At 36.3% G+C, this 27,182-nt stretch overlaps 1 protein-coding gene across 7 annotated transcripts in view; it reads right to left on the bottom strand.

The window, feature by feature from the left end:
* Window positions 1-239: 239 nt before the first annotated feature.
* The window catches only part of KMT5B (lysine methyltransferase 5B), a 36,927-nt gene continuing 9,984 nt past the window's right edge, over window positions 240-27,182 (bottom strand). For 4 of the 7 annotated variants that reach the window (XM_070932456.1, XM_070932438.1, XM_070932447.1 and 1 more), the window contains exons 2-10: window positions 16,962-17,197; window positions 15,102-15,249; window positions 10,341-10,506; window positions 9,064-9,173; window positions 8,365-8,531; window positions 8,073-8,092; window positions 7,835-7,971; window positions 5,966-6,162; window positions 240-2,880 (exon numbers count right to left, since the gene is read on the bottom strand). In XM_070932456.1, coding sequence (XP_070788557.1) covers window positions 1,409-2,880; window positions 5,966-6,162; window positions 7,835-7,971; window positions 8,073-8,092; window positions 8,365-8,531; window positions 9,064-9,173; window positions 10,341-10,506; window positions 15,102-15,249; window positions 16,962-17,121 — 2,577 coding nt within the window. In that variant the 5' untranslated portion in view covers window positions 17,122-17,197 and the 3' untranslated portion in view covers window positions 240-1,408. Of the gene's footprint in view, window positions 2,881-5,965; window positions 6,163-7,834; window positions 7,972-8,072; window positions 8,093-8,364; window positions 8,532-9,063; window positions 9,174-9,624; window positions 9,678-10,340; window positions 10,507-15,101; window positions 15,250-16,195; window positions 16,291-16,961; window positions 17,198-21,193; window positions 21,259-27,182 lie in introns of those variants that run through there. The other 3 variants (XM_070932465.1, XM_070932482.1, XM_070932492.1) reach the window with 3 other exon arrangements.

The raw sequence follows: 27,182 nt of genomic DNA, 5'->3' as shown, positions 1-27,182 counted from the left end.
TACCTGATGATTCTGTGCAAAATTCTATGCACAGAACGACAATGACAAATAACCCTGATTACATGCCTATTAAAAATAACGAAGTTAAGATCAAATACATTGTTAATATTACAGCTTTGATTATGTTACTTTTCATTCTAGCTCTAAAAAACAAGTTCTTAAAAAAAACTATACAAATACTTAAAATCTCAGGATATGAGCTAAACAAGCCCAAGTACAAAAAAAAAAGTCCACTGGTCAGAGCTTAAAACTATGTTTATAATTTCCTATTTATTGGCATTAATGTATTTCTAAACTTAAAAACCCTTCTGGTAAGTTATCAATTTTTATGACAAAATTTTGCACAACACACAAATATTTACAACATGTACATTTTCTTTTTCAGTCTTTTTACACTGGATCTCAAAAGACACACATTTTATAGATTACCACAGAACAAAAGCTGTGACTTAGGCTTTTCTTTTAAATTTCATAAAACTATCATAAGTTAAAATGAATAGGTTTCTTTAAATTCCTCGTAGCATTTTTTTACAAGTGCAACAGAAAACTATGAGGATCCAATTAGAATGGCTGCAATTAATTGGATAAATGTTGCCTGTTGTAATCACATTGTTTCACAGCAAGTTCTTGAAAAAATAAGCACCAATCATTCTTGCAAAGAACAATTTTATCTAAAAGTATTGAAAAAGTGTTAAATACAAGGTGTTTTAATTTACATAACAAGAAATAAATACACCATCCAAACTTGTATTCTGCATACTGCTACTCTTGTACATATAATGTACTAAAAGTCAGCAAACTGTCAACACCTTTTTTTAAGAAATCAATTTGACTTCAAACCAACGGTTTGCTACTATAACAAAGGCCACAAACAGTACGTCTGGGGACAGCATACAGTGTTAAAACTGACAAACTTCAGAGGGGAAAACATCTAGCAATTAAACGGAAAAGCTGTATTTCATTGCTGGTGATATTAACATACTAGGAAACCTTAATAGGCCGCTACTATGATTTCTTTTAGATTATTTAGTCAGATGTAAGAGCAAAATAACGCTCTTGACAGATTAAAAATTGTTTAGCCACATTATTGTGATTTAATTATCCTTCATGGAAAAATCTGATGGCATTTTTGTAATTATGCTTGAGCCTTTATTTTACAATAGAGCATTTTTCTCTAACTCAGAATTGCACATAAGAAGGATATTAAAAAGTACAATAAAAATCTGCACAACTTGACTTAAGGAGTCAATATGCTGTACACTTTCTACAATATTATGTTGATATAAGTGAACAAACAATAAAGAAGTGCTTCCACTAACATTTTGAGAAAGTTCATCAGTTGAAGAATAATTGTCTGGAATTTTGTTTTTTTTAAAAAATGGACATCTTCAGTTTAAGACCTGTAAGCTTATGCATTGAGCCTTAAAGACTGATCTTCTCTTCTCCTGGAAGAAATGTCAATGTCTATTGAATCCTTTCCAACTATAAGCCTTAAACGCTTAGCTGGAGGCAGAGGAATAAAATCATCCTCAAAATCATCTTCATATTCATCCTCCTCCTCTTCCTCTTCTGCAGATGAAGAATCATCAATAGTTTCTTCTTCATATTGACTATAATCGTCCACTTCCATCCGTGACTCTAGTAATGAAAGAGGATCACTGCAACACACTCCGTTCTCATGAAGGTCATCCGAGTATGTTCCCCTATTTTCTTCTTCTCGTTTTAGCTGTATTTTTAATTTTGTTGAACTACTACTTGATCCTGAGTTAAACCCATTATTAAGCTTTGCTACATATAAATTATTATCTTTCTCGTGGTCTTTACTTAATTTGATGCTTATTTTTGAAGAATTCATTCCATCATTTTCTTGGTCATTAGTCTTGCTGTTGCTATCATGCCGCCTTCGTAGAGTAAGTTTGGGAATCCCAGAGCTGTTTTCAAGAATGAGTTGTGCATCATACCTTGTGATTCGCCTTTTCTTTTTACTTTTTGCAGTTCTAAAGCGCTCTTTGACTTTGAAAGTGTCAGAGGTTACAATGGAACAGCCACCGGATGCAGGAATACAGTCTTGATACCCGATGGCTGAATCCATTACACTGTTTAACTCTCCTAGGTCAGAATGTGAACTGATCAAATCTGGCAATTTATCTTTGCCAGTCAATGTATGCGCACAATCCGTTTCCTCCATTTTTGCCAATGGCTTCCCCAGTCTCCCTTGTCGAGATTTCTTTTTGGCCACAACTCTTTCACTCTTCTGACACCTCCCCTCTGCCTTCTGTGTTCCCATAAGAGATTGCTCACTCTCCAGAATCACATGAGACTGCTGTTCCAAGCTATTGGCTCGCATGCCTGTCAAACTGTTTTTATAGCTGTTTAGCATATTTGGTTCAAGCTTTAAGTCAGAGGTCTCTTTCAGATTCGTTCGTGTTCTCATTGACCTCCGTGTTATGTATGTACAGGGTGATATTTCCCCAGGTTCATGAGCACCTTTCACTGAATTTAATTTATATTCTCGTGCTGCATGCCTTGTTAAGCAGCCACTAGACACTGCAACTTTCACTGGTCCCTCTGCTTCTCTTTCCTTCTTAATGGGCAAATTTTTATACAGAACTATTTTGGGTTCTTTAAGAACCAAATTTCCCATTTCAAGTTTCCTAGATGTATTTTTGTGTTCTGGCCTTTTGCACTGATTTCGCAACTTTATCTTTGAAAGTAAAGGCTTTGCAGGCTTTTTCAGTCTCTTTGGTACCCTGGAATTATTTAAATGAGTTAGTCTGGATGAGGTAGAATTTGATGAAGTTGGAATTCTTGAAATAGACTGCCTGGTTAATGTCCTGTTCTTGCTATTCTTTTTTACACCAATTGAAGATTTGCGGGTAGCTGTAGGATTAAACAAAATAAATGTTTTAAAAGTTCATTCTGTCTTCATACTGATATCAAAATGTGCAGAAATAATGCTTTTGCTTACTGCAGGGCTACATCCTACATAGAAAATAAAGGGTGCCATTAATAATGGGTTTAAAAGCTATAATAAATTTAACAAGGAAAAACTTCTGTATTTATTCAGTAATCTAAACAACTTTTGTAATTTGGGCACTTAAAATAATGCACTGAATATGAATACCCTGTACAGACTATACCAACACTGCACCAATATATGCAGTTAACTAACCTTTAATGGAGCAATTTTCCAGAAATATGTGGTCTTCAGAACTCCCATTTTACCACAATGAAATCAGAATTATGCCTATTGAACTTTACGAATGTGATATTAGAAAAGAAATATGGGAAATTAATATTGTATGGTAACTGCTGCAAGATTATTGTATGCCAAAATTGGAAAAGTAATGAGATACCTATAGTGTAAGAACAGATTATAAAATTAACTGAACTTGCGAAAAAAAGTCTAATTAGGGGAAAAATGACAGACTTTTTTTTTAAAGATTAAGATGATAATTACATGATAGAAAGAATGGTAGAAGGCATCAAAATAAGTTTTTTCATTCCTTTCTTTTTCAACTTTCTTTGTATATTTTCATTGTATGAAAAAATTGTAGTAAAATTGTTGTTCATTATTATAGAAGTGAATGTGAAGTCACTTATTTAGTGCTTGACTCAACACATTTTGGTTTCGTTTCATATCTTCATATTATCAGCATAATGCTGTTTAAAAATGTAAAAGTATCTGGAATATCAAGTATATTATATATATCAATAAATTGAAAATTACGACTAAATGAAGAAATCATAGGTTTATCAAGAACAAAAAGCAGCAAAAACCATCAAATGTTAAAAAGAGAGTATGACTCCAATTACGCTGAATTAATGAAATGGTTCATTTTATGTTTATAAACTTGCACTCTGTCAATGTAATAGAATGACCAATCAATATTACCCAATTTGAATATTTAATAATATCTTTAAAACCTGGATAACTTTCTCTATTTGGAAGCAAAGAGAGAAGTATGGCTGAAATTAGATACAGGTTCAAACTGTTCTTTGGTGATCTGGACAGCAAAGTGCAGTTATTTCTATCTTAGTGAGCCTGCAGAATGTCAGCCACTAATTAGGGTATCCTGAACCCTTTAGAATGAACTAGTATGAATTATGGTTGTCTGGTACAGCATTTAATAGATAAAATTACTTGTGTTCACTCTGAGTTGGAAGCCCCGGAGAAGAAAGCTATTGAGATGACAGAAGTAATGTCCTATGATATTATACGAAAGGGTTTTAAGTTTGTGCATCTTGAGGATGGGGCTAAAATTCTCTTAGTAATGTTACCTGCATGTCAGTCTTTCAAGGTAGATCAGGAAACACACTTGACAGGAAGACCAGAACTATACTATATTGAGACAGGCTATAATAACAGAGGAGTCATCCTGAAGCATTAAGATGCTTCTTAATGAATGCTTCTGTCCTCTTTATTTACATAGCAACTTCTGAATATTTGTTTCAAGCAGTAAACACTTTCTTGATGAAAGGGGAGAATCCTCAGCTTTGAAAGGGGCCCTGGCCTGCTCATTCCTTAAGAAGTCTAACCTGAATTCAATGGAATAGAGCTAGATAACACTTATCCCCAGCCTTTCCTTATGAGTTTTAAAGTGCTTCCACTCCTTCCTGAAAGGGCAGGCCCAATCAGTAGTGAGAAGAGGATAAATGATGGTCTACATACACTCCATTATGGAATGTCCCAGGGCTCAGTCCTTTCCCTAGATTATTTAATGTCTATATGAAACTATTAGGAGACCTTATTAGTCAATTCAGAGTGAAGTACACTCCATATGCTGATGATACTCAGTGGTACAGCTCTGTTCTGGGCACAAAGAGAGATGCAGTGGAAGTTCTGACGTTTGACAAAGTGGGGGAAAAGAGGCTGAGATTCAGTGCAAGATGTATAACTGTTAATTTAAATACCTGATTTCAAGATTGAAGCAAATCTGATTTTGATGGAATTGTACTCACAACCTCAAAGATTCTTACTCATTCCTTATTATATTGTTAAGTTATTATAATTTGCTGTGAATGGGTTGCCCCTGATCACCTGTAAACTTTAGTTGGTCCAGAATTCAGTGTTTGCTAGGAAGCCATGATCTTACACCTTTTCTGCAGGTGCTGTTTCCAAGTGCAATTTAAAATGTTGGTCAACTTGTTTCAGAACCTAAGTATCTAAGAGGCAGTATTTGCTAAGTGTTTCTATATACCAAGTGAAGTAGTCTCTGAGGAAGCTTACTTTCTATGGAACAATTTCCCCTGAGGAAAGGATTGCTTCTATTCTTACAGCTTTCTGAAAACTGATAAAAATCCAATTCTTCCAGAAAGCCTTCAAGAATTGTGGGGCCATTGATACCTAGATCAATCGTATTAATAGAATCTGTAATTTATGATTGTATATTTTAATAATGCATTATTATCTATTATTGTTACTTTTACTATTTTTAGTATCCAAAACACTAAATACTGGATTGATGATGTTCGTCCATCTTGTTCGAAGAGGACCTTGACATCTAACAAGTTGTGGGCTGTCCATGATGTGTCTGCAGGTGGCTGGTAAGGCCTATACGGGCACGAAATGTTCTGCCACATGTCGGGCAGACATGTGTGGGCACCATTGTTGCAGCATTTGCAGCTCTGGTTTACAGAGTTTACAGAGGTAAGTAGTACAAATAATAAATGTTTTTGTTCTTTTCTCCTGTTCACTTTTGTGATTTTTGTTCCTTTTGTGTTCTTTGCACAAAAGGGATATTAAATATACAAAAAAATGGAAAAAGTGCAACCACTAGTTATTTCATTAGATTGATTCTAAGATATTGATTAATCCCAGAACTCTCTATTCCAAATATCCTTTGCCACCAATAAAGCTTACAAATATTTATTTTCTCTTTAGAAGATCTGTGAAGACTCTACTCAATCTTGTTAAGAATGCTTACATAAAATACATTTCAGAATATTCTTGCCACTTGCTTACTTGCATTAGCTTTTTCCTGAGTGGTATCTGCATCAGTGTTAGAGCTGACAGATTGACTGTCAGAATTTTTACTGCTATCACCCAACTTTTTAAGCCTGTTTAAACGTTTATCTGTTTCTCTGAGTCCATATTTGCTATTGATCACAGGAGTAGGTGCAGGCAGTCCCACTCTTGATTTAAAAGCACCAGTTCCACGTCTAAAAAAAAAGAGTAACACATATTAATTATACTACACATAACATTAATAAAATGAAAGCTAATTAAATAGTATGAATTCTGGATCTGTATTGGTATTTTAAAGAAAATAATCATTTGTATAGTTAAAATTCTGCTATTATAATTTAAGGGAATTTAATTAAAAGAATTGAAAAGATACTCCTTTAACATTTCTGTTTCTTCAAAATTCATATATCAAGTTAAGTATGCTTCCTCAATTTAATGAACTATATTTCATTAATAATAACATAAAATTAGAACCTAACTTCCTTAAATATTATGACAGTACAATATTAATTAGAAGGATCAACATGTGTTCTATAGAAAATATTTTTGTATTATTTCTTCAGAATATGGAGGATATAATCTGAAGATGTCTTTTACTGAATACATATCTAGTAAAAAGGTATAGGATAAAGTAATCTTGGTGAAACTGAATAACTATGAATCAGATAACCTAACTGCCTGGCAACTTTAAGCTTAAAATAGAAATGAAAGTGATAAATTAAATTGTTATGGTTTAAAATTAAAAATATATTTAAATGTTCATGTATTTCTTTAGATGTCAAACATATTTATTCACACAGAAAAAGAAGAATTTGGGGTAGTTACATTTTGGTAAACCATCTAATCTTAAAATATTTTATCTGCATGCCAGAAATAACTACGTGCAAAATTGAACAAAATGAAAAAAAAATGAAGCATTTCTAACGCTTTCCATTTTTAAATATCCTCAAGCAAAAAAAAAGTAGAGAGGTATAAGATTATGTGTACAAAGTGTTAGATGCATGTAACCAGCTGGCTTTGGATGGTCCATACCTGTACCAAAACACGCACCGTTTGGATATAAAAAAATCAGGAGTCTAGTAGTTTTTTCAACTAAATTTACTAAAAGGCATGACCTTTAATGACTTGTGACTCACTATCACATGCATAAAGTAGTTAGATTGATATTGGATTTAAATTGTGATGAGGTGAGGGCAAGGGAAGGGAGGGTAAGACAAATTGGTTATGTAGATGTAAATTATATGTGAGGCAGATTATTTTATCAATTAACCATCGCAATTACTTAAAAGCCTATTGTGTTTGAGACTTTTCCTAGATTGTCTAAAAACTTTTGATGTGAGTTAAGCACTCTCTTGCTCAATGGTGGTGTTAAAGCTTTGTTTCTTTCAGCATATTATACATTACAGGCAGTCTTCACTTAATGACCATCCTACTTAGTGACCATCTGAAGTTAAAATGGTGCTGGAAAAGTAAATTTACAATTGGTCCTTGCATTCACAACCACTGCAGAATCAAGGAGGGAACACTTCAGCTCTTAATCTTTCCAATGTTCTTCCCCATGTTGTTTAACACTTATAAGGAAGCGCTAGGAGAAGTTAACCACCAATTTGATGTGAGATTTAGGATTTATTTTATTCCAATTTGCCTTTGATTTGGACTGATTCTATATGACCTTTATAGTTAGACCTATTATTTCACATTTTTAATGGCTTTTCTTACATTTTTATTGAACTTTGATGTAAGCTTTCAGGCTTAATGGAATTGGGTACTCAATAAATGCACCAAATAATATCAATCAATACTACTAACTGGAGGAGGAGGTGCTACATGTTGCCTTAAGATTACGAACTGTACATTCCATTTTACCTTTCACATGTGTAGCATTCACAAAATTCATTATTTTCTCCGAAAAAGCCATCTCCATAATAGCAAGAAATTTCCTCCCCAGGTTCAATATCTCGCAAAGCTTTCACGCATGCTGTATCCCGGCCAGTTGAAACAAACTGTAGAGGATGAACAATTAAAATTTATTTTAATTTTTTAAAAGTATTTTTAATGTAATTTCATTTTTAAAATCTGATTATGTAAAACATTGCACACCTACCTTACAGTTGGGTCTGCAATCTGAAAAAGGTCCAAAAGATAAAATCAATTAACTGTTGATAAGACCTGAAACATGAATAATTACAGATACCTAAAGTAAGATTTTATACAGGTTTTATAATCTATTGCATAACTTAACTGAAACAGCCACAATAGCAAAATTCAAAATATTTAATAAATAATTCTAACTTCAAATAGGATTTTAGATCATTCTGATTAAATTAGGGTATAGATAAAAATATATTAAGAAGAACTTGCAAATTCAACTTATTTTTTTAAAAATGTCTACCTACCATGATTAATGAAAGCAGCTGGACCAAGCCACAGCTGAGCACAGTTTTTCCGTGTTGAATACATGACACTGAAGTCATTTTCTCCATGTCTGAGGAGCATATTCTCTTCTAGTTCAGAGAGTTCGGCAATACAACCTACTAATAACTCTATCTTGTCATTTCGTTTCCTAGTAAACAAAGAAATAAATTATTTTGTATAATTTTATTTCCATAATACAAAAGTTTAATAAGGGATAAATTCTGTCCCCCCAACCAGACTTTTTTTGTAGAATGTTGACTTTCCTTAATGAAACGTTAAAAAAAAAGTCCAATTGCTAGTAGAAATTAGTTCTTGAATTTGCTAAATTCAATATTTCAGGTTGCAGAGGTTGTACAAGTGGTTAAACACAGATTTTATTTACTTGTTTGTTCAATTTAATTTTGGTACTGCCTGAGTTCTAAGGTGGGTGAATATCTGACAATCAATCTAGGAGGAAATCCTTTCAACTGAAAGAAAATATTGCTAAAGCAGCAGCAGACTTGGAAAAGCAAAAATAATGAAAAACAGATAAAAGCTCAGAAGGGGTATTTTAGAAAGGCCTCCCTGGCACCAAAAATGTTGTTTTTATTTTATTTATCACATTTTAAACCGCCTATCTCCCTCACACAATTTTATCACTTCAAAAATCTACCTTAGCAACAATTTTTTCCAATACTTACCACTCTTTTGTTGCAACTATTTTGGCTCCATTTTGCTCTGATGAATATCGATTGCATGGCAATATTTCAAATCCACTGTCAGTTGCAAACATTCGTAAATAAATAAATACCTGCAGCAGGAAAAAAATTATTAAAAAAAAACTTCAGTACACTCTGTGCTGCCAAATTGCACTGAATCGATGCTACACTTGCTAAAAACTCAGAATATTAATAACTCACTGATAAGCTTCACAGAACCTAGAGTAAATATAAATTAGCATATATTTTATATAACATACAGTATAAAATTTGAATTTTCAAAATAACTTTTATGTGAAAAAGGGGAGGGGAAAAATAATTATATCCTTATACAGACTTCCAGCCAATGTCACATGAATTATCATATTGTGTATTATATTATATCACCAGGAGTTCCAGCATTCTCCAGCCAGGGAAGAAAGTTAGTTTTTGAATGTATTATTCTCCAATTCTCAAATGTTTGAGACACAGCACTACTAAGGTATTCAAGAATATTCAAGGCTTTAGAGTACTGAACTAAGAATTCCTTTTAAAATAACACACCTTTTTCCAAAGGACAGACTTTCAATGTATGAAGCCCTAATTTCCTCAATGTGTAATATTCTGCAAAGATGAGATGTAAATTATATCTTTTAAAAAACAATAAAAATAGGACACTAATTGTTTTAGCTATTTAATATTTAAATTTTGCATCTCCTGATAAAACCATTAAGCATATAACCCTCAGTAAGAGTTTCTGGCTTATTCCTTAAATTCAGTCTTCAAACTTATATTTATTCATTTCCTATATACCACTCACTAAGGAAAGCTGTATTCTAATGCATCAGTTTGAAGTCATTTCAATAAATATTCATAGGGGAAATAATTGCAGTTATTTATTATCATGATTAAGTAATCAAGTATATCTGCACAAACTTTTTACAAGACACAACATTTCACTATAAAGAGCAAACAATTTCCTTCATTTGATTCCAGCTGCCTCTGATAACATCCTGTTTTTTTCTTTTCTTTGAAGCTTTCTACTATCTCAGTCCTTTCCCTTTTTCTGCTGTTGATTTTCATCCAGCTAGTTAATTTTTAAAAATCTTACATAGTATTTATTAAATGATCAAATTTGTACATCGTCCAACTCCAAGCAACTCTGGGCGTTTGCTAAAGATAGAAACAGACATTTTTTTTCTACCCAGTTTAACATTCACAATATCCTATAAACTGTACTTGTAACAAACTGAACTTGGATTAAGTATAAATACACCTACATGTTCTTTGAACAACCTTTCCTGCATTTTGTTCTTGTTAAGAAAATAGTGCCGGGCCCAGTCACCTGACGTCAAGGACTTGAAGGCTTTTTCCAAGTGCTCATCTTTTTTAAAACGCTCAATCACCTCCTTCAGTTCCTCTTGTCTTCCTTTTATTGGTCGAAACCTCAGGCAAAAAAGGAAAAAAACCCAAGATAGAACTTCAATCAAGCTGCATTTTATATGCCCACTTTATATATTCAGAGAAACTAAATTACAATAGGACCAAAAGTAGAAATGAATATTGTTTCAACAGGTTTTACACAAATGATTAAAAGAGGAATAATTATAGTTACTGGAGTAGGAGAAACATTTTTAATAATGACAAGGAAATATCAAAAGCCTTGTAAAAAACATGAAGGCACATCTGAAATACAGAACAGTATTTGTTATCTGAGTGATGATATATCTGCTATTTCATTTGCATGAGAGAGATACCAATCAAATAAAGCTTTTAAAAAACACATATAAGGTTTGTTTTACATATATATATAGTGTTAACCTTCAAGGTAGTTCAAAGAAGCACAAACCATGAATTACTAACACTGCCTTTAATGTAACACAAGTCTGAAAGAACTTCTCCCCTCCTTTACTTTTACTTTCCACAAAACTAGAAAGGGTTTCTTCTGAGATGCTTGTTTTCCTTCTATGGGGAGAGGTACCTTTTGCATGAGAGTTGGTAGGCTGAGGGTCCTGTCTCCCAAGATCCTTCCTACAGGCCATTACATGCACTAAATAATGAAGATTTTCCTCATACGATTCCTTTCTTTTGATACGTTGAGCATCGTTTTCTCCCATATGTTCCTATTTACACACTCCAGTCATGTGAGAATTATTTATCTCCTGATTTCATTAATGCAGTTAATCCCAAAACTCGGTCTTCTATGTTGCACTCACCTTATGCAATGCTGTAGCAAGATGTGTTGAACTCTGATATTGTACAGTCAGGTGGTATGTTAAAAATGTCTAAGGAATTTAGTCAAAACTTTAATTGAACTTGGATATTTTTAGTTCTGTCCAATATTCTTATAAACTGCTTATTAATTTTACTTATTTTCTTTGCTTCATGACCTCTTTTTTCATAGGAGTAGGTGGGATACAAGCTTTCAGAGAAAATCTGATATAGAGGTAATTCTCGGTTTACTATCACAATTGCAACCAGAATTTCAATTGCTAAGCAAGACGGTTGTTAAATAAGTCACACCCAGTTTTACAAAGTTTTTTGCCATGGTTAAGTGAATCACTGCAGTTGTTAAGTGAACTGTATGGTTGTTAAGTGAATGCGGCTTTTGTCATTGGTTATGCTTTTTGAAACTGGCTGGGAAGGTCACAAATTGTCCCCAAGATACTGTAACCGTCATCAATACATGACTTTGCCAAGCACCCAAATTTTGATCATGTGACCATTGTAATGGTTAAGTACGAGGACCGATTGTAAGTCACTTTTTCAGTGCCACTATAACTTCAAAATAAATGAGTATGTCGAGGACTATCTATATTAATGAGATAAAACAATATAATTTTGATCTTTTAGCAACAGTATCATTTGTTTCTAGATTCTGAAAGCTGAAATAATATTTTTATTACACAATTTAATGAACAACACAGAGAATATTTTGATATAATTTTAATTAAGAAACCTGTATTTTTCTTGTGATGGTGTGGTGGGCTAATTATCTTTTTTTTTTTTTTTTTGCATTGGCCTCTGTAAATATGGTTTCGCTCATTTATTTATTAAATTTGTATGTTGCCCATTTTGCTGTCACATGACTCTGGGTGGCTTACATGATAAAACAATATTATAAAAGATTAAAACAGTAAAACAATAAATGTAACATTAAACGATTATTTGAAGCTATTGTACAGATATTACTCAGCAATGCAGGACTAAGGCACATTTTGCTTTGCTTTTCAATTATCTGTAGGAGATGGTGAATGAATGGTCATACAGGTGGTGCTTGCTTAATGGCCGCTCATTCAGTGACTGTTTGAATTTATAATAATGTTGAACAAGTACTACTTACGACTGGTCCTTGAAGTTTCAGCTGTCACAACATTCCCATGATCACAACTGAGATCTTGGGCCCACCTCTCAATTATGTTGTGACATTCTACAGTTAGGTGAACACTATTTGCAACTTTCCAGGTTCCAATAAGTGAAGTCAATGGGAAAGCAAACGATGATGAAATGAAGTTCTAGTGATGATAACCAGAAGTGCCAGAGTTGCTGTTGCTAAGCAATCATGTGATATCAGACCTTACAACCATGTTGCTTAGTGATGGAAATTTCAATCCCAATTGCCATAGCTAATTGAGGATTACCTGCAATTTAGGCCAGAAAGTTGGGCTAAGTGCCTGTTTGTCATTTTAGCAAAGTTACATCAGTGCTGAAGCAAGAACTCCTGTTGCCAAATTGGAAATTCAGAAAAAGCCAAATGGGGAAGGCTAGCAATTTGCTTGTCCTGTATTGTTCAATCAGCTTCGCTTTGTGTTCCTTGAGAAGGAGGTACCAGTATTAAGACAATTTCAGACCACTGCATGTTCGACTGACGTTGTTTTCCTCTTGGTTGATACTGACTGGATCAGTTGAGGGAGATCTAGTCAATTATCAACATCACCACAACCAATACTCTTCCATGGAAGGGAAGTGATACCTAACTTGAAGAAGGCAGTGCTCTGTATGCTCTTCAATGAAGTATCATTAGATACGCTTGTTCTGATAACTATAGTTGTCAAATTTGCACTGTTGGCGCAAGTGGTTGAGAGAGTATTGACTGAACAATTCGGAACTCTCCTGGATGGAGAATAGGATTCAGATCTTTTTCAACTGATTAGAGAACAGATCATGGCCTGGGAAAAGCACATCTGTTAATTACTTCAGGCCAAGAACTTAACATGTACAGGATCTGTTATGACAATCTTTTTTTTAATTTTCAGCTTCAGATAACCTTTAAAATTTGTTGATAATCAAAGTATAAGAATATCAAAATGTCATTTTAATAAGACATGGATAGTGCTTGATTTATGACAAACGAGACAAGAATTTTCATTGCTAAGCAAAGCAATCGTTAAGTGAGTTGTGCCCGATTTTATGACTTTTGCCATAGTGAATCTGCTAAGTGAATCACACAATTGTTAAGTTAATCAATTTGGCTTCTCCCACTGACTTTGCTTTCAAAAGCCAGCTGAGAAAGTCTCATATACTTTGTAAATATATGCCAGTTGACAAGAAGCTAAATTTGTTCATGTGATTATGCTGCAACAATCGTAAGCATGAGGACCAGTTGTAAGTCACTTTCCTCAGTGCTGGTGTAACTTTGAACTTTGATATCCTTGAACCTTGGCTAAATGAATGGTTGTGAACTGAGGACCACCTGTACCAAGAAACTATGCATTAGAGCTTTGTATCAGCTCAAACTGAGAAGGCCCAATAAACAACTTAATAATCCTGACTCCCATATTGCCTTCCTCATGCATCCCAGTATATTAAATATATTAAGTTATATACCAAACCTGTAGAATACTGCTAGCAAGCATTGAGGATAGCAAAGAAGAATATTGTTCAATGTTGGAAAGGCAGTGTTACTCAGATTACAATTTGGGATTACAAATACATGTTTACTTCTATTTGTGAGTTGTTTTATTGATGTAATAGAATTGATACATATTGTCTCATGTAATCTAGGTTTAATGACCTGTTTAAAAATGAGAGGCTCAATTATATTTCTTGTATGTAAAGTATGTTTCTTGTATCTTTTTACTTTTTTGTCAATCAAACCAAAAAGGAAACTATAATCCATCCTAATAATTTAGGTTGAGATGTTTTAATTTAACATGCTATTTTTAAAGTCAATCTTATGGATAAAATCTTCAAATTTAGGGATGGTTATAAAGCAACAAATCCTAATTTTTTTCTTAGTATTAAAAATAAATAAGAAATATATCCACAGTATCAACATTTTTTACAGGCTGTTGAAATGTGAATATGTTTTTTGTTGAAAAAAATGATGTTATATTCCAGTTACCCAACACACACAAAGATAGACCCACAAGCACACCACAAACAGTGTGTGTCATATAATTAAAAGCTCTATTATGGAGTCTAAGGAATAGTAGTAATACTAGGAATAGAAGAAAACTTAAAAGAATGTGATTTCTAATAAAACAGGATTCTTTCAAAAACACAACTGGTAAATCTATCATCTTCTTTCTATTAGTTGCTTTAAATAATTTGCCTACTTATATAATAAAATAAAGCAGCCATTACACAATGCTGATTAAAATACTTTCATGTTATTCTAATTCATTCATTAGCTATTATGTACTGGCCTATATACTATCCAATCTCAATTTTGGGGGCATTGTAACATGCATAAAATGGAGTAATAAAAAAATCCTTAAAAAGCAAAACAAATAACTTCAGGAAAATCCAATAAGGATTGGTTGACTGCCAGGATAGTCCGAAAAATAGGAAGAAGGAAACAAATCTAGTATCTTGAAATCTTTGATGCAGATTGCCTTTCATAAATACAGCTTGAGGGCTTATGAAAAACATCTTAATGAACACAAAAAATAAATGTGAATTAAGACAGTCAAATTTTCCTTAAATACCTAATTCCCAGTGCTCTGTGTTAATTTTTTTACACTTTAAATTTGTCAGATCCACATAGATTTTAACTAAAACAATAAGGCTTTATGTTTGCTCAATAATAAAACAATTACCTAGTGTTCATTTTATGTGTTTGAAAGCCTAAATATGGATCAAGAACCAAACTAGTTGCTAGGTCATCATTCTCACATAGCTCCTTGGCAGACATTCCAGAAGAAGGCACGTAGCGACTTTGGCCCTCAAATCCCGAACCACCACTACCTGCATAAATTAAAACAAATGATTAGCTGATACTGAACACTGAATTGTATCTATCTTTCTCCTTGTATACGGAACAAGAAAAAAAGTAGGAATCTTGAGAATAATGCAGAAGCTTATCCCAAGTATCTGTTGGTCCGGTGGTGGGTACAATGCTTTATTTATGCAGAAGATTCATTTTCACCAGGATATTTGTGATGACAGAAGTTACCACATGACTGAACAGAGTTTCAAGTAACGCCCCATAGGAAATGTTCAGGGAATGAACAATGCATATATCATAAAGAGCCAAAAGATGATTAATTGTCATCTTTTGTATGAATTAATGAGAGTGCTTTACAATGTAGTTTGTACGGCATCTCAGATGAATTATTTTCATTAGAAAAAAGTATTTTAGCTTTCAAAATTTATACCATATTTTATCTGACAGTGGTCTGAACTTGTATATTTTTACTTTTGTGAAATACTAACACTGCTTCCTAGCAAATCTTCTCTATTCTGATATTCACATGTCTCTTTCATTTTATCCCTCAAACATTAAATAAAAATAACCACTCTCTGATTTTAAAATTTTATCACATATGGACAACCAGCATTTTTAGTGCAGCCTGCAGGTATTCCTTAAAATTAGGTGTAATGGTACGAAGTGATTGATTTGCAGTTGGTCCATTCAGTAAACCATATAATAAAGGAGTCATGATTTCATATATAATGTTATATAAAAGAAAAATGATGCAAGCACAATCTGCCAATGAATAATTTGTATTCAGTTTTAACATGTTGACATTTAGAGCAAAACAAATCCTTTTCATTGCATGCTTGATTTCAGGGTAAAACCATATTCTATGTCCAAAAACCTAAAGCAAATCAAAGTTGTCTATCCTACTCAGAAGTTCTCCAGTTACAAAAGGAAAGGAGAAGTGATTGTTATAAGTAGAAAGTTATGTACCTCTGCTGGATTATTAAATTAGTACTGACTTCAGTAGTGCAATTTTGGTCTTGGCCTAGTTGTATAATGACATATGAAGTATGACGTGACAGCAAGAATGTCTTACTTGGAGTTGCTCTGAAAAATGAAGCCATATAAGCCATATGAATCTTTATGACCATTAAAAATAGTAAAGCATGTAAACTTGTTTCCCCATGTGAAACATATTATAATAAATAAATGGCAACATTTAAACCAACCAAAACCCAGAAGAAATTACCCTCATATGTTGAGCAATGGAAACTCAAATTAAGCTTGCCTTTAAATCTTCAGGTTATTTGTTTCTTTTAAACTAATGTTCTATCACTTTAACTCAGATCCAATATCTACATGAAAATGAAATTAAACAATTATGAGTAGGAAGTCTTTAAAATTGCTCCTGTAAAGATACACTCCCCTGAATATTATGAGTGTAGATTGTGTTCTAGTGATATTTTCTGGGACAAATCATAAATACGCAGAAAACTGAATTATTTACCGCTGCAAATTATGCATTAGCAACCTTTTTTAACATTGAAAGGAAGACTATAAGGCTCACACTTAAGCTTTCATTGGGACTTCAATTTATTTAAAAAGTATAAATTATTTGCGCACATTACTGTGTCATAATTTATAAATGAGAAAATTTGTAAATATATACAAGAAAATATACTTGGCAAATACAGCCTTTATAAAATTAACAAATATGGTAACTTGAGATCATCCTAGCACATTAACTTATACATACATCTGCTGGACCGTCTCTCAACTCCATTTTTGCCAGTCTTTGGATTTTCCTTTCCAGAATGCTGTAATTTGGACTGATTTTGATGGTGGTCATTAGATAACCTGCTTCCATTTCTCCTGCCATTCACCACCATGTTCTTGGATTCTCCCAACCACTTCATTCCCACAGACAATTTGCCCCCGTTGCATTTAGTCCTTCTTCCAAAGGCTTTTGGAAATTAATGGTAGTCCAGTTTCCTAACAGAAAAAGAAAGCACAAACATAAACAAACTGTTCAAAGCAATTTTATTAATACTATATAATAGTATATAAAAATAATACATAGCTTTTTTAAAACATATTTTGTATAGGTAGTTCTCAATTTATGAACATGAGTTTAGTGATTGTTCAAAGTTACAATGGCACTGAAAAAAGCAATTTGTGACCGATTTTCACACTGTTGCAGCATCCCCATCATCCCACATTTGGATCATGTGATCAAAATTCAGGCAACTAGCATGTATTTATGACAACTGCACTCTCCCAGGGTCATGTGATCACCATTTGTAACCTTCCCAACTGGCTTCCAATGAGCAGAGTCAAGGGGAAAGTCAGATTCACTTAATGACCTCATGATTTACTTAACAACTGCAGTGATTTGCTTAACTGTGACAAAATGGTCACAAAATGGGGCAAAATTCACTTAACAACTGCCTTGGTTAACAATAGAAATTTTAGGCTCAATAATGGTTGTAAGTCAAGGACTACCTGTACTACATTTCTTGCTATATATTCTAATTTTTTCATTAAAACAAAATTAAGCTTGGTTGCTTTGCAAACTGCTCCCCTTCACTTTGTAAAACCCTCGTTCCACAGCAAACCCTTTTGACCACAGTAAAAACTCTTTGACCACGGCAAAAACACTCAAGTTAGAAGATGGGGAAATTTGTAATATTTTGTGGAGGTCCTTCTTGCTTCTCTTCAGAAGGCAATTTTAAGGTTTAACTAGATGTAACAATATTCATAATCAGATGGAGATGTTATGACTCTACTCAAGACCTCATGAGTTCCTCAGAAGTGAGGAACCTGATGATTACAAAAAATCATATCTGATAAAGAACTCATAGCACAACTAGTTCCAATCCTAACTCTCTAGGTTACTATCCTAATAAAGTTATGCAACTTTAAGGCTATGAGATGTCACCAGGTTGAAAATCAAAGAATAGAGAGATGGGGGAGAGTACTGGAGGAATAATGATTTTAGGAATCAGGAACTCCTGAGTAGCCCTAACTCTTAAATCAGGATAATTAACATAATCAGCCTGATTTGGGTAGAGGATAGAAAACTTTCTATAGAAAAGCTTCGACTTGAGGTCAATGATAATTTTCCTTGTATTTCCAGAGATGGGAACATAACTTTGCAATTGACTTTGTGAACAACTGACCTTTCTAATGTCTAGAATATGCCTTGCTGCTAAGTCCTCTGGCTGTGTGTTTTAAACATTGGAATATTTCACTATCACTCAATTTCATATCAATTTTGTGGAAAATATTGAATAGTTCAACTGGAAGTTTTTATTTTAGCTTTAGTTTGGAAGCATGTTAGTATAAGCCAGACGCACAGGAGGTGGGGTAAACAATGAAGAAATTTATGACACTGTAGGGTAGAAGTAGATTCTGATCTATTTGTACTGAAAGTTTAGAGTAGGCAAATGCAAAGAATAATCAGCACTGGCAAACAAGCAACCAAGTTAGTAGATATATTTGTGTTTCTCCCCCATCTATTGACTTTTATGGAAATCAGACCTACAATTTGATCTCTCATTTGGGTATTTTACTTTATCTGTTTCTCCACTTTACATTGCTAAGATACTTAATAGTCATGTATGCAACTAATTGAGCATTTCCCAAGTTATCCTTCAAATACATCTCCACATACATTGTGCTTTTATTTTTATAGCATCTATTGGAAGTAGAGTGCTATTGTTGTTTTAGCTTCTGCAGCACAGTGAAATGAAAAACAGGTGAAAACTGGAAACAGAAAAAGTGGTATGGCAGGGAGGAAAATAGGCAGTGATAATTCAATGTATTTGTTTCCCATAGCTGGGTATCTCCCCTTAGAAATCTTAAAGAAACTGAGCTAACTACTTTAATATGACATATTTTATTTATAATCTGTCTGTCTATTTAATTTATTCAATTCTGAATAAATTCTGAAGCCAGCGCTACAGGAGTGAAAACACTTGGAAGTTTGAAAAGAAGCAGCTTTTTTGACAGTTTGAATTTGAAATAGGCTGTTTGGATCTTACAGGAAATGCCATGAAACTCTTCTGATCCTGCCAGAAGTGTCTCAAGTTTGAAATGACCCTGCCTTCATTTTAGAGCATTTGTTTATAGGATGAAAAAGTCTATTTTCAGTAAAAAAGCTTTCAAATCTGAAACATTTTCCATATTCTGGCCGGCAATGTCCTAATAGTTTGGAAAGAGATGTGAAATAGTTGATACATTCATATTAAAATTTAAAAACTATATATTAAGTTGCAAAATTACACCAAATATTTTCCAAGGAATACAGAAGATTCCCCCTTAAGAACTCTATTCCTAACCACACAAATATACATAATCTCAGGAAAGAAAATTTTTTATCCCAAATCACATTGCACAGAGCATCATTACAATCCACACATCCATTTACTTCAATGTCCCTGCATTTAAGAGAGTAAAGTCACATTCTTCCTCCTAGCCTCAGAGCATGTGTAGTGAATTCTGCCCATTTACTTCAATTAAGCATTGAAGATTTGAAACAGGGATGGAAAGGACCATTTAAGTTACCAGATCCAAACTTTGGCTAAGTTACAACATCCAAATACAGACATTCTAAATAGATGGCTGTCTAATGTTTGCTTGAACACATCCAGTGAAGAAATTGCCCCGTGGGTAACTAATTCCACTGTCAAACAACTGTTAATGTTAGAAGTTTTTTCCTAAGCCAACTTGGTCTAGACCAGCGGTCTCTAACCTTTCTGGCTTGGGGGCCCAGCAGGAGGGGGGGGAGAGAGGATGGTTCTATGTGAGTGGTAGGTGAACTACATGAGTGGTAGATGCTTGCTCTAAAGGTTAAGGTGCTGGCCTAGAAACCAGGATACTGAATCATAGTCCTACCTTTGGCATGAAAGCCAACTGGGTGAGCTAGGGCCAATCACTCTCTCTCAGACCAACTCACCTTATAGGGTTGAAGAAAATAGTAGTAGTAGTAGTAGTAGTAGTAGTAGTAGTAGTAGTAGTAGTATGTATGTATGTTCATCGCTTTGAGTTATTTATAGAGATGCGATGTAAATAAATAAACATCCAGATCTGATTTTCTGTAAATTAAACCCACATTATGTATCCTGTACTCTGAAACAAGAAGGGGCCCTTACTTCAGCTTTGGCAGCAACATGCATCTGCAAAGCAGTGGCACTATTTTGAGCAGACACATGGATCCTCAATATTATTTTTAATTAGATTTATCCTGCCTTTATTTTTGTCAGCTTAAAGCAGTGTACATAGCTAACACTCCCATCTCCTAACTTCTCCACAACAATCCTGTGAGTTGGGTTGGAATGAGTGTGTGTAACTGGCCTAAAATCATCCAGCCAGATTCTTGCCTAAGGAAACGCTAGACTAAGACTAAACTAAGCCTTCTGGTTTCTAGCCCTGCACCTTAGCCATTGCAGCATCTTCATGGCTGACCTAGAACAATGCATTCTTAACTCTCAGAGCCTAAAGCCCCTCCTTGGCTTGAGATTCAGTGAAGACATTTTTTATCATCTGGCCATTAAAATTTATCTGTCATCGAATTCCACTATGACTTCAACAACTTCCACCCTTCCATCAACTTCAGCCTACACCTATTAACAAGTTCACTTCTTTGATGTCACTGTAAAACTTACTCATCCAATGAGATCAATAGGCAAAGAAATTTAATCAGATCAATGAAGGACATATTAAAAGACAGACCATAGAAACAAAATACCTCAATTTGTCACCTGAAGTTTAAGCCACTCAAATGCATTATTGATGAGCTATACCCATAGTGTACAATGACATCACATTTTCTTAGATACTATGTGGCAAGCCAATATTTGCATACTGCCAGTCACTGAATCTGCAGCAGATTCTCAAAGCAACAAGCAATAGCAGGACAATTATGACAATATGGGAATCAAACCCTGAAACCAATTTCTACTTTGCCCGGTATAAGAATACAAGTACCTTCATGTGTTCTTCCTCCAATGTGGTATTTATCATAATTTGCCAGCAATGTCCCTCTGAGTTCTACATAGAACATATAAGACAAACTTTGTATAAAACAATTGGTGTACATAAGCTTGACATCAGGCCACAAAACTAAATAATATCTGTGCGTTTCAACCTCCCAAATTACATTATAGAATATCACAAAATGACTATTTTGTAAAAGCGGATTTAACAGCACCATCAAGCAAGATACTGTTGAACTTACATCCATCAAAACACTGGGAATCTTAGGAGGTCTCAACAAACACAATACAATGTGTATTAATGCATTTCTACTGTTAATTGATACTTACGATCTTTTTCCAATTATAAGTATATAACCGGCAATTGCATAACCAATCTATTTCTCCTCTTTTTTCCCCACATCACATCTCTATTTTCATCCTACAGTCTAGCCAGTGCATCTGATGAATAAAATGTAGCTCACCAAAGCTTATGCCTTGTAACAAAAACTGTCAGTTGAAAAAGGTGCAGACTCCTGACTTTTTTTTTGCCACCAACACGACTCCCCTCCTACAAAACCTAAAGTCAACTAGCTATATACAATTCTAACCTATCAACTTGAAAGTAAATGTAAGATTCTAGATTAGATAAGAGCTACATTAGTTCCATTAGAATTTACTACAGTACTTTAGCACTTCTACCAATCTGTCAAGATTTGGCAACAAAATAGTATGAAAAACACCAAATGACAACTTCCAGTCTTTAACTGACAAAGAAAGGAGAAGAGGAAAATGTTCCTCCCATTTACACAGCACTTATGAGATTAATCATGTCCTCTGAGAATTTGTTTACACCTGTCCCAGTAACCTAGATTTATATAAAAATTCTAATAGTGACAGGTTGAGTTTTAATGATAGAGTGTTAAGACTGTTCTGATTTCCCTTTTCTGCTATGATTTATAATTGTTTTCTTTTTTGAAAAAAATAATTTATAAATTTTATCTCTTCCGTGATTGGTCTAGTCCCAAAAACAAAATGGAGGGAAAGGGCCAACAAATGCCTTAATGCCATAAGCAGAGGAAGTGAGAATACAAAACATGTTTTATTTTTTTCCCTTTTAAATTGCCAGGATGTAATATGGCATATAAGATTCCTACCTTCTTAGATATAGTACCATGGACAAGAAGAAAGGTATCTATCATACATTCCTTAGAAGATAGGTAACATAACAAGAACTTGTAAGACACATACCAAGGCAGGAGGTGAAGCTAGGATATATAGGTCCAGGTCTTCTGGGAAAAGAGACATAAAATCGTATCTTTCATGTTAAATGTTCAGCACTGTGACCAAACTATGTCATTGTTTCTCCACTACACAAAACAATATAGTTCCAATATAAAAATGTGTAAGATGCAATAAAGGCTATAAAATCCTTTAAAAATGTCACCTTTTAAAACATGGAATTCAGTTGGGAATGAGGAAAGACCTCTGGAAATACTATGTTCTTCTGTACAAAGAATAAAAACAAATATAGTACAATTTAATAGAATAATTTATAAATCTCTCTAGTGAGCATCTGCCCTGCTATAAATTTACTATATTAACTCTTAGCCATAATGTGTTCAACACAAACATTATTCTAGTAATTTATATGAAAGACTTTAAATACTTTGGAAATTTCTTACAATATATAGAAAAGGCAAACTAAAGAAATTAAAGAAAACCAAAACTAAATCCAGCCCACCGCCTAGTCTTTCTAGTATCTTCTTTCCACTTCTTTCCCCTTAGTTACGAAGACTGGGAGGCAGGCTGATTTATAGGCCAGTAATGGCTAACCATTTTTCCATCACATGCCGGGGGGGGGTGGTTGCGTGCGTGCCCACACCCATAATTCTATGCGCCCTGCTCCCGTGCATGTGCGCACGACCCCCCTGCTCCCCCTGCTCCTGGCACATGATGGTACAGTAGGCCCATTTTTTGCTCTCCCCCGACTCCAGAGCCTTTCTAGGAGTCTGGGGAGGGCAAAAACGGCCTTCCCCACTCCCCGGAGGCCGAAAACGGCCCATTTGCCAACTTCCGGTCCTACCGTTCCTTCTCCTGTGCGCTGCTTGGAGAGTCCAAGTGTGGGATATACCCAAGCTGACGACCCAGTTTGTGGGGGCAATAAGTTGACTTTGTATAAATATACAAAAGTATGAAGGCTATTGTTTAACGCATTGTAAGCCTTTGTAATTCCTGATAAATGGTGAAGGGGAAGCCCAAGTGGCTGCCCTGCAAATCTCCTGAATGGAAGCTTGTGTAGCACAAGCAGCCGTAGTGGCTGCACTCCTGGTTGAGTGAGCCATAATACGGCCTGGAACAGGCCTTGCCTAATGTTCGTAGGCCAATGCTATGCACGCCTTTAACCAGTGTCCAATGGTGGATAGAGACACCTTTTTGCCCATAGATCTGGGCTGAAATGAACAGCAATTCCGTCCTTCTGAAGGAAGCAGCTCTGTTGATGTACTTACGAAGTACTCTACGCACGTCCAGTTTGTGCCATCGCTGTTCCCGAGGATTTCTGGGATTTGGACAAAAATCCAGTAATATGACCTTTGGGCCCTATGAAGCCAAGAGTTAATCTTAGGCACGAATGTTGGATCTAAGCATAACACGACCCTATTAGAATGAAAAATGCACAAATCTTGTCGTACCGACAGGGCCGCTGTGATTGCAATAAGAAAGGCAACCTTGAAAGTCAAAAGTTTGAGACTGGCGGCCCCTAAGGGCTCGAAAAGAGGAGACGTGAGTGCCTACAGCACTAGTGACAGATCCCAAGTTGGGTATCTATGAACTGTTGGGGGTTGTAAATTGGATACCCCTTTCAGAAAACTACACACCTGGGGTGCTGAAAGAGTGGGCACGTGCCCTCGCCTTTCTGGATTGTGGCCAAGGCGGCCACCTGCCTGAGGAGGGTGTTAGTGGACAGTCCCTTATCCAATCCCTCCTGAAGGAAGTCTAGAACCCTTGGGACTGATGCCAATATGGGAAACAGTTTCACCTTGGTGCACCAGCGGCAAAAGGATGTCCACGTAGCTTCCTATATTCTGTTGGTTGAGGGGCATCAAGAAGCTTGAATAGTCGAAATTACTTTGCCAGAAAAATGTCCTATCTTCAGAATCTCCCTTTCAAGTGCCAAATGGCCAAATGGAGCCACTGAGGTTCTGGGTGATTCACAGTCTCCTGGCTGAGAGAGATCTTGTGTGGAGGGTGAAAATTGGACAGATTCACCAAGTCCGCAAACCACGGGTGCCTTGGCTAGTGAGGAGCCACTAGCATCACTTCCACCTCCTCCTCCAATATCTTCCTGACGACCCTCGGAATGAGAGGGGTCCGAGGGAAGGCATATAACAGTTCTAGAGGCCATAAGGCAGTGGAGGGCATTGGTCCCCTTGGCCCCATGAGTCTGGAACCTGGTAAAGAACCTCAGGAGTTGAGTGTTCGTTGGGCTGGCAAATAAGTCCACAGCTGGATGACCAAATTTTTCTGATAGCTGGCGAAATAAGTCTGGGTGCAGGCACCATTTGGACTGGTCGATGGTTGTTCTGTTCAACCAGTCCGCCTGAATGTTGGAGATTCCGGAGATGTACTATGCTCATAATGAAAGTAGGTGTCTCTCCGCCCAAAGACCTAATTCCCCTGCTTTGCGCATCAGGACCTTGGAGTGTGTGCCTTCTTGTCAGTTCACATGTGCTTTTGCTGTCACGTTGTCAGTCAACAACAACACGTGGTGACCTTACAATGTCTCTTGAAATTGGCGTAGCACCAGATGGGCTGCTCTTGGTTCCAGCCAATAGGCATTGTTTTGCAGTTCCTCCGGTGACCACCAACCCTGAGTCACTCGGGATTGCAGGTGAGCACCCCAGCCGAAAAGGCTGGCGTCCGATGTTATGACTATTCGGTTGAGTTCCTAGAATGGGCAGCCTTTCTCCATGGCTGCTGATGTCCACCAGTCCAAGGATTGAAGCACTCTTCGAGGAACCCAGATTTGTGCGTTGGAATTGCTGAGCCCTGACCTTTGACATAGAAGCAGGAGTCATTGTAGGGCCCATGCATGCAATCGCGCCCAAGGGACGATCGCCAAGCATGAGATCTTCTTTCCTAATTATTGTGAAAGAATCAATCCATGGTACTAGTCTGAGAGATCTGACCTGATCGACCATGGCTTTTATGCTGGATCGGCATTCCTGAGAAAGGAAAACCTGACAGGTGTTGGTATTGATCACTGCTCCTAAATGTATCAGACTGGTGGAGGGTATCCTCTTGACTTTTCTCCCAGTTCACGGAGAAACCATGATTCTGGAGGGCTTGGACCGTAATCTGAAGGTCCTGTTCCGCCTGAAGTGTGGATGACGACTGAATCAAAATGTCATCCAGATAACATTGCAGTCTAATGGGTCTCACCCGAAGATGAGCCGCCATCACATCTAGCAGTTTGGTGAAGGTTCTTTGGGCCGAAAACAGGCCAAAGGGAAGCACCCGGTATTGCCAATGGTGTCCTGCATAGGAGAATCTGGGGAACCTTCTGTGGGATGGTCTGATGGGTACATGGAGGTATGCCTCTTTGAGATCTATTGATGTTAAAAGATCTCCCTGTCTGATGCAACCCAGAATGGTATGCAGGGATTGCATTTTGAACTGTTTGTCCTTTATGTGTACATTGAGTTCCTTCAAATTTAGTATGGCTCTCTGCCCCCCCCCCACCCGAGCTCTTGGGAACCAGAAAGAGGTTCGAATAAAAGCTGAGACCCTTCTGCTCTACCGGTACCAGCTCGATAGCCTTGATGTCCAGCAGAAGCTGGATCTCGGCTTCCATCAAAACTCTCTTGGTGGCATCCCTGGGAACAGGGCATCGAATGAATTTTTTTGGTGGGTTGGAGCAAAATTCTAGAGTGAGCCCGAGCCTCACTGTCTGTAATGCCCAAGCATCTGTAGTGGTATCCTGCCATTGGCTACTGAACATCTTTAACTGATCGTCAATGGGGATCCCTGACTGGGAGTCACTTTGTTTGACGGTAAGGGCGGCTACTGGCTCCCTGAAAGGGTCGGATGAATTGTGACTGTCTAGCCCTGTCTCGAAAGGATGATCTATCTTGTGAGCAATCCATACCTTGGGGATATGGTCTCTGGTAGGTCGGGCGTTAAACCCTGCCTCCGGACCCTGAAAGGGCTGCCTTTTATAGAAAGGGGTAAGTCGTCTCTCCATCCTCCTGTAAATGTAGGGGAGAGTCTTTCTTTTGTTCTTCCCTTTGACTAGGATCGGATCTATTACTTCCCCAAAAAGGTTGCCTCCCTTGAATGGAGCAGACGCCAGTCACCATTTAGATTTCATATTGGCTTGCCACTGGCGAAGTCATAAAAGGCATCTAGAGGTGATATTGGATGCCAGTGCCCTTGAGGCAAATTCAGCTGCATTGAGGGTTGCGTCCGCTGAGTACTCGGTGTTGTGGCCCCGCCCTCTGAGCCTATCTCATCGGAGGAAGAAGGCTCTGAACATGAGGGAGAGGAGTCAGCCAGGCCTCCCTCTCCAGGCCCCTCCCCTCTGGCACTGTCTCAGGTGCCAGCCGAGGAAAGGGAGATTAGCCAGGAGCCAGGTGTCTCTGATGAGAGCGAGGAAGGAGAGCCGTCGTTCCTGGATGCACGCCAATGAAGGTGTGATAAACGGTTGCAGCAGTTAAGGAGGCGTGCTAGGGATTATAACTGAATCACCGGACCACACCCCAGAGACTATATAAGAGAGGGTGGTGGCTGGTAAAACTCTGTGACGAACAAAAACTAACTCTGGCTAGTCACTTGAACAACGCCTGAAGCTGCCGAAGGGATATTGTTTTGCTGGACTATTTACACTGCGTATGTAATTTTATGTTATCTGTTGAAGTAAAGCTCTTGGCAGACGGTGCTTATATTGTTGCCAAGTTTGAGATAATGACCTGTGTGCCAAGTGCTTTCTTAACCCTCGGCTG

The sequence above is a fragment of the Pituophis catenifer genome, unplaced genomic scaffold (assembly GCF_029215685.1).
Source record: "Pituophis catenifer annectens isolate HBS135680 unplaced genomic scaffold, rPitCat1.0.hap2 SCAF_1, whole genome shotgun sequence".
NCBI classification, from domain to species: Eukaryota; Metazoa; Chordata; class Lepidosauria; order Squamata; family Colubridae; genus Pituophis; species Pituophis catenifer.
The sequence above is the reverse complement of the archived record's forward strand: the minus strand, read 5'-3'. Positions and strand labels throughout refer to the sequence as shown.